Genomic DNA, 8,468 nt, shown 5'->3' with positions numbered 1-8,468 from the left:
CCATGGCCGCTGAGCCTGCGCGTCCGGAGCCTGTGCTCCGCAACGGGAGAGGCCACAACAGAGGGAGGCCCGCACACCACAAAAAAAAAAAAAAAAAAAGGTAGTCAGCTATGTGAAAATGACTTAGAAAGGGGCAAAGATGGATGGAGAGGCACATTAAGGAGCTACTGCAGTCATCTAGGGGAGAGAGGACAGTGGTTTGGACTGGGGTGAGGATGGTAGAAATGGAGAGAAGTGGACTGATCTGTGATGTATTCAAGAGGTAAAATTGACAGGACTTAGTGATGGTTTGGCTGTGGGGCATGAGAGAGAGGGTGGAATCGAGGATGACATCTAGGTTTTTGAGCAATTCAGGGGATAAAAATGTTATTCACGGAGGTAGAAAAGGCTGGAGGAAGAACCAGTTTGGAGAAGGGAGACAAAAAATTCAACTTGAACATGTTAATATTGAGCAGTCTCTTAGATGTCCAAGAAGTGATGCCAAGGAGACATACGTATGAGACTAGAGCTCAGAGCAATGTCTGAGTTGAAGATAAGCATCGGAGAGTCTTTAGCATACAGATGGTATCTAGAGCCAGGTGACCAGATGAGATCCCTCAGGAGAGAGTAGAAATAGAGACAAAAATGTCTTGAGTACACTGAGGTCCTCCAAGACTTAACAGTCAGGAGGAGGAGGAAGAGCCACCAGAAAAGACTATTGAAAAGATGCTGTTATTATCTGGGGGCTTCCCTGAGTGATGATTGGGTTAGAGGCAGAGGAGTCAAAAGAGCAAGTGGACACTTTCTAGAAGCCCACTAGCGCAGGACTGTTGTATCTCTAGCACTTAACACGGTGCCTGGCAGATGAAAGGTAACCATCACTGTTGAATGAATAAATGAATTTTTCTGAGGCTCTCCAGTACGTTCTGGCCCATTTCTAGGTATGGGAATACGAGGTGAACATTTGCATTGGCTGGTTGCCAGTGGCCCAACATCACACAGCTTTTCAGCCTGCTTCATGAATTTCTGGCCCACCTTTAATAGAATTTAGGGATTTGCTAAAGCCATTCCTTAAGTTTAAACTTGGAAACAAACAGAAATCACCAGCTTGCATTTTCCAAATCATTCAAGATAAAAATACTCAGTAAAATAAATAAATAATGAATAAACAAGAAAACAAACAAAATTGAACTTACACAGAAAACCCAAACAGCCCCCTAAGAACCCTTGGAATTCTTTTCTTACTGCCAAAGAGATCAATCTTTTACTAAATTCTTGGTTGGGGGGAGGTGTGTGGTTATAAGCCATTTTTATTTTCACTGTTGTGGCCTCTCCCGTTGCGGAGCACAGGCTCCGGACGCGCAGGCTCAGCGGCCATGGCTCACGGGCCTAGCCGCTCCGCGGCATGTGGGATCTTCCCGGACCAGGGCACGAGCCCGTGTCCCCTGCATCGGCAGGCGGACTCTCAACCACTGCGCCACCAGGGAAGCCCTTGAGCCACTTTTTAATCTCCTGTTACTTCCAGAAGCACATAACTAGATCAGAAATTCTCACTACTGGAGTTTCCCTGGCGGTCCAGTGGCTAGGACTTCGCCCTTCCGAAGCAGGGGGTGTGGGTTCCATCCCTGATCAGGGAGCTAAGATCCCATATGCCTTGCGGCCGAAAAACCAAAACATAAAACAGAAGCAATATTGTAACAAACTCAGTAAAAGACTTTAAATTTTAAAAATTAAAAAAAAAAAAGAAAGAAAGAAATTCTCACTACTCCTGGAATTTAATACTACTGTGTTTGACTATGATGATGCAGACCTGTTTGGAAGAAAAAAGTTTTGTGTGAGACTGAAGCTCAGAAGGTTAAGTAATTTGCCCAATAGTCTCAAAGTATTTAAACCAGTTCTAAAGGACTCCAAAGGCCAGATCTCTTCCCCCACCCTTTGCTGACCCCAAGAAGCTTAAATGACATGGGGGTTAGAGGTGGCTAAGATTTTCAGTTTACTAGTTTTAAAGGTAAACTTCATTAAAAAAAAAAATCTTAACAATGTGAAGAAAATTAAAGGGGCATTTTAAGCCCTCTGAATAGTATTGGTTCTGGTATTTTCTGAATGTATTTAACATGAATGAATTTGTCTTCTTTTACAAGGAAAAATACAGAGGTGTATTCCAGAGTTGACTGTTCATGGCACATACAGTTAATGGGTGCTCATTGGCACTTATTTTTATCATCATGTGGCTGTTAGTTAAAGCAAAAATAGGTAAGATATTTCTGTAATCTAATCTGTGGAGGGTTATTTGGTTTAATTCTCAGTTATAGATGAAATATGCATTTGTGGTAAATGTTCTGGTAGTTGATTTTTTGTAATCAATCTTCTGTCAAGTTTAAGTGGATAAGTCTGGTTCTATGTTACTAATATGTATTTTATTTCATTAATACTAATGATTAAGAGTCCAATGATATCTTTTCCTCTTAACAAAATGACTAGGTATCAAGCTAGGCATCATGAATGAATGTTTTACATTATAGTGCATTTTAACAGAGGGTATTTATGGATGGATTCAGCTCTGCTAAAAAAATAATGGCTGGCATTTTCTTTGCTGTTTTTATTGGCATCTTATTTTTTACTTTCTAGCCCATTGGGATCAAAGAAACAGAAAACAAAAATATAAGTAAGATAAGAGAGAGAAAGAAACTTAGTTCTGAAAATAAAAATGGAAACTTTTCAGAATTCAGTATTTCCTTTATTTGATTTGAATAACTTTTTTACCAATTTGTTTATGGTAGTCGATCCAAGCAATCTGATAATTACCAAAAAAGGCTTTCAGTGGAGGCTTTATATCACATCTAAAAATTCAAGGTGAGTCTATAATTCTGAGGTTTTTTTCTTTTTTTCATCAGCAGTACTGAGTACTACCCCAAACTGCTTATTTCTGATTAGTTGTAATATTGACAGATACAAAACCTCCTGGAGAGTAAGAATGACCTCTCTTTAAGAGTTTATTGTGGGACCTGGCATATAGAAAATAATATGGAGAACTCTTTTTAGAAGAAGAATACATTCATGTGATTTCGTATTAGCTGTATTGGGCAATGGTTCTTCCTACCTAGGGTCTTACATCTTGAAGGAATACCATGGTAAGACCTAATTTCCATCCTTGATGCAAACTACACATACAGAGCCCCTAAATATTTTCTCTTTGCTGTAAAATAATAGATCACACATACTTTATACCTCTAATATAGCAAGAGAGGGAATTATTCCCAAATCTGCCCTTTAACATTTATAATAGCCTTTTAAACAATTCTAATAGCTTGCTAATCATTTTGGTATGAGTATTGAAGTAAGTGTTATAAATTATAAATGGGGATGGAAACAAATGTGATTTATTCTGGGAAGTAATTTTTAGTAGTCTGGTGAATAATTTGCATATAAGAGAGATTGGTTTTTCCTAGAACTGTGCTCCTGAATGTTCTTCCAACCCTATTTTCTCACCACTTTCCTATTTATAGTTCTGGTTATAGTATTACTGTTTTGAGAAGGATGTATATTTTAATTCAAATACAGTTAGACTTTAATACGGTTGCCTTCTCTCCTCATTGTGCTTCACCAATACAGCCAGAGCAATGTAGCTTTTGTGTATTTCCATCATTGGACAGGGTTAGTTTTATCCAGCTTTGGGGAATTACACAAACCCTCCATCTTGCAATGGGTTTCTTTTATGCCATCTTATGTCTTTTGCATTTGTGTCTTATTGCAGATGTGTGCAAGAGAGGGGATGTGACTGTGCAGCCTTCCCATGTAATATCACTTGGGTCAGCTGTCAACATTTCGTGCTCTTTGAAGACCAAACAAGGCTGCTTGCAATTCTCCAGTTTTAACAAGTTAATCCTCTACAAGTTTGACAGAAGAATCTATTTTCAGCATGGTCACTCCCTCAGCTCGCAAGTCACAGGTCTTCCCCTGGGTACAACCCTGTTTGTCTGCAAACTGGCCTGTAGCAGTAATGACGAGATTCGAATATGTGGGGCAGAGATCTCCGTTGGTGGTGAGCATTCCATCCTGAGTTCCTAAAAATTGGTGATCTTCTGGTATTTGTCATGATTAAGCAGAAATCCAAGTAGAAGACAGTGTTCTTTCTTCTCCCACCACAAGGATATATTTAATCTATTTTTAAATATAAATTTATTTATTTATGTCTGCGTTGGGTCTTTGTTGCTGTGCGCGGGCTTTCTCTACTTGTGGCGAGCGGGGGCTACTCTTCGTTGCGATGTGCGGGCTTCTCATTGCGGTGGCTACTCTTGTTGTGGAGCACGGGCTCTAGGCACATGGGCTTCAGTAATTGTGGCACATGGACTCAGTAGTTGTGGCACACGGGATTAGTTGCTCTGTGGCATGTGGGATCTTCCTGGACCGGGGCTCGAACCTGTGTCCCCTGCATTGGCAGGCAGATTCTTAACCACTGCGCCACCAGGGAAGTCCCGGATATATTTAATCTTGATAGTAACATGAGCATCTCAATGTAAGAAGTCCAGAAATCAATAGAACTGGGATCACATTTAGTAAGTCTCCTCTTCCTTCTCTTCTCTCTTTTCCACCCCTCTCCTCCCCTCTCTCTTTCTCTCCTCTTTTTGGCCATTAAGACCATTTACCTATTGCCCGTGGGCTCCAATGGCAGGAAAATTGCTCTCCACAGCTGAGTCTTCATGCCTTCTTGACTTATGAGAATTGTTCAAAGCCACTGCCCCCTAAAAAGAAGAGAGATGTCTCTTTTGACTTATGCAGCCCAGGCTGATACCCAAGGCTGAGCACGTCTCCTCTCTCTGACTTAATGCACAAAAAATAGTTCTTCCATCCACCTCACTCCTGACCACTGGTTATCAGACTTAGCAGAGGTTAAGAGAGAACTATCATCATACTTAGTATCTTTTCCTGGGTTTTCTAGAAAATTGCCTGAGACAAAACTGACGTGCTAAGACTTCATGGGGGGAGGGGAGTTGTACAGTTCTAGAGAAGCAAGAGTGAGGGCGTGAACTAGGAAAGGAGCAGAGCAAACACGAGGTGGTTAAGTTACTGAGCTGGCCTTGGCATCAACAGAAGATACAGCTGGTTTCTTGGTCACTAGCTACATCCCCAGAAAGAACATATAGAAACAGAGTGACAGGTGAAAGAATTAACAGTCTGCCATCGGTCAAAGCTCACCCACAGAGCACCAACTCCCCTGCCCTGCTGGCTTGCACTGTGGGTCCCTCCACGCAGCCGTGGGGAGTAAGAACTAAGATGTCAGAGTTGGCGTCTGCAGCCTGAGCCACAGTGCACAGGGTGAGCCAACAGCACACCTTCCTGCAGCCTGCAGCCTGCAGCCTTAAAGGCCCAGCCCAGCAAGCCAGTGAGCATACATAGGCCCTGAGCAATCCCACGGCACTCTGTGCCTCTGTGGATCCAGGGAAGCTCCGAAGGGGCAGGTGAGAGGCATAAGGAGAGTGGGAGAAATTGCTGCAGTAGGCTGACTGACCAAGATGCAAGGACAGGGTCCCTCTCATAAAAAGAGTGATATAGGGGCTTCCCTGGTGGCGCAGTGGTTGGGAGCCCGCCTGCCGATGCGGGGGATACGGGTTCATGCCCGGGTCCGGGAGGATCCCACATGCAGTGGAGCGGCTGGGTCCGTGAGCCATGGCCGCTGAGCCTGCGCGTCCGGAGCCTGTGCTCTGCAACGGGGGAGGCCACAACAGTGAGAGGCCCTCGTAACGCAAAAAAAAAAAAAAAAAAAAAAAAGGGTGATATAGAGCTCAATGAGACTCTTCAGGATGGAAAGAGTCTCTTTCCTTCTTCTAGGGAAGAGGCTTCCATCCTCTTCTCTGTGACCTATAAGGAGGTGGTCAGTGCCAGGTGGTCTTCCTGGAGGTCAACCACAAGCATTGAGCAGAACCCCAAGGAAATGTCTAAGCAAATCATTTGTGGGTACGGAGGCATAAACTAGGTCTTGTACTCCTCTTCCAGATCAGGGTCTCCTGTTCACACCACTTATGGGTCACGTACTCTCAGCTCTGATAGCCTGTGGTGTAGTAAAAGGTGCCTGGGCTTTGAATCTCAACACTGCCACTAGCGGTGGACTCTTAGACAATTTCAATTCTCTGAGCCTCAGTTTCTCCATCTGTGTGATGAAGATACTAACACCTACCTCATAAGATGGTTGTAGTGATTAGATGACACCTTGTATGCAAAGTGCTTAATCTAGTACCGGTCACATAGGAGGCACTTAAGTGATGAGCGCTAGGGTTGCAGTTCCATCGGTTTTACTCTTTTTCTTCATGTGTGCAGCATGCTGAGCGGCTGAGCATGTTTCACTTGAAAGGAAGTATGAGCATTGGTTATAGACAAAATGAAATTTTTTTCTTAAATACACCATTAGTCCTCACCTCCCTTGTCCTCAGAACACCTGAATATTTCATCCAGGTAATTCACCATCTTACAGACCAACATACCATATTGGTATCAGACATTCTCAGCCCTGTGATGTCAGTTCCAGGTGTCCACAGTGCTGCAGGTGTTTTCTTCTTTTTTAGGGGGCTAACAATGGCCTTGAAAGTCAGTATCTTTGCAGATGTCCTTAAGCCATTCCATTCCATTTCCTATCTTTGCTCAGGTGCATGAGAGTGATGCAACCCCTTTTCATTGGTTTACTTTTCCACCCAGAGGTTGTGGATGCATCTGTGACAGTTTGCAGCATCAGGAGATCTAGGGACATGGTGAGGAGTATCTGCCCCAGTGCAGCTCAGTTGGGCGACACTGCTGGAATGTTGCTTGTGCAGCGTGCTCAGGTGGTAACCACACTATCAAATGGCTGCTCTTTGAACAAGTTTAGCACCTTTGAGGTGAAGGACTGACTGGAAGCAACACCTTTTTCTGAGTATGGCTAGTCATTCCAAGAAAAGACACAATGAATGCCCATTTCACCCAGTGTAGTAAGCGTAAACCTGTCTAGTGAGGGAGTGAGCAGCCCATTTTCTTTCTTGTGATAAGCAGTAGCGCATAGTGCCATTGCATACTCTGAGCGGGCCTGTCATAAAGTTGACTGGTTCTTCAGAACTGGCAATGGGTAAATGGCCTTTAAGCCTTCATCCAGTGCTCTACGTAACCTCAGAGGATTGGGCCACAAACTCTTTGGACAATCAAGGAAATAAATGAAAGACAATAGATCCTTGCTTAGTTGTTTTCAATATATGTTTAGCTGTTGATATTTCTGAAAACTGTTTTTCTAAGACTTTTTATTTCACATAGTAAGTAGGGCTCTTAAAAATAATAACAAGCATAATACGCATAACAATTCATTACATGGTAAACCATTTTAATTTTCAGAGACTTTGATTTCTGACCTTTCCTTAGCATCGGCTATTATATATTTGTATTGAAGAGACTCACATCTGGTTTCTCCTGGGACAGACAGTCTCTGCCCAAGCCAAGTCCTGGGCTGAAGTAGACACCTTGATTTCATGGTCCAGGGAACTCACACCGAGAAAGTTGACTTGATTTGTGGGTAAGAGCTGTGGTCTTTAAAATGAGATGTTCTGCAAACTTTTAGGAGTAAAGGTGAGGGTGAGACTAACTTTTTCATTAAGCAAAAGTGCCAGGTACTTTATCTCATTTGGTCATCAAAAGACCGTATGAAGCATTAGGATAATGATGGTGGTTTGAAGACATGCATTTACTTTCATTCCTTGTGAAATAAAGCCAAGATGCAGTAAAAAAAAAGTTTTCTAGAGGCACAAACCCTAAAGGACGAAAGGAATGGGAGGGGAGACACAGCAACAAAGTTTTGGAAGCTGGAAAACAGGTGGGACAGTGATAATTGGCTTAGCCTACAGCTGGCAGTGAGAAACTTCAAGATGCAACCTGATTTAATGCAGAAGCTCCCACCCCAGACAGACAGGAATTGGTGATACCATATACTGCTGGGAGTGAGGGTAGCAGTGGGGATAAAAATGGGAGATTTTGACTGAAAAATCTATTTAAAAAACAGATTCTCAGATTCCCTTCCCAATTTCATGTATCCAGTTACTTGCTGCTTTTCTACACTGGCATAGCCCTGGAGGCCTGGTATCAGAGGGCCACTGAACTAGTTTCAGCCCATTCAGTTGAGATTGGTAGTACGTACTGAAAAACAGGGATGAAAAGAACATTGGCATATAGCTCCCTTCAGACCTGCACCCTCCTCCTGGCAGATTAGAAAATCCTTTTCTGGAAATCAGAACAGGCTAAGAGGAAATGTCAAAAATTATTGGCAATAGAGCTTCCTAAGAAACCCTAGTCAGATCACCCTGGAGTGAAACCCAGAGTCAACAAATGTCCCTCAACTGACATACCCGCAGAGCTCCAATCTATAATGTAGCGTTTCCCCCTCCCATATATGAGTAAAAATACAAGGATCCAGGAATTCCCTGGTGGCCCACTGGTTAGGACTCAGCACTTTCACTGCCAAGGGCCTGGGTTCAATC

General features: G+C 43.0%; 1 protein-coding gene across 1 annotated transcript in view; it reads left to right on the top strand.

Moving 5' to 3' along the window:
• The first annotated feature begins 2,069 nt into the window (after positions 1-2,069).
• LOC102991572 (interleukin-12 receptor subunit beta-2) overlaps positions 2,070-8,468 on the top strand; it is a 74,547-nt gene continuing 68,148 nt past the window's right edge. Inside the window, exons 1-2 of the mRNA XM_024119723.3 lie at positions 2,070-2,232; positions 3,734-4,021. Coding sequence (XP_023975491.1) covers positions 2,157-2,232; positions 3,734-4,021 — 364 coding nt within the window. The 5' untranslated portion in view covers positions 2,070-2,156. The remainder of the gene's footprint in view (positions 2,233-3,733; positions 4,022-8,468) is intronic.

The sequence above is a fragment of the Physeter macrocephalus genome, chromosome 4, assembly GCF_002837175.3.
Source record: "Physeter macrocephalus isolate SW-GA chromosome 4, ASM283717v5, whole genome shotgun sequence".
In the NCBI taxonomy this organism is placed as follows: Eukaryota; Metazoa; Chordata; class Mammalia; order Artiodactyla; family Physeteridae; genus Physeter; species Physeter macrocephalus.
This window is presented reverse-complemented; position numbering and strand designations above follow the sequence as displayed.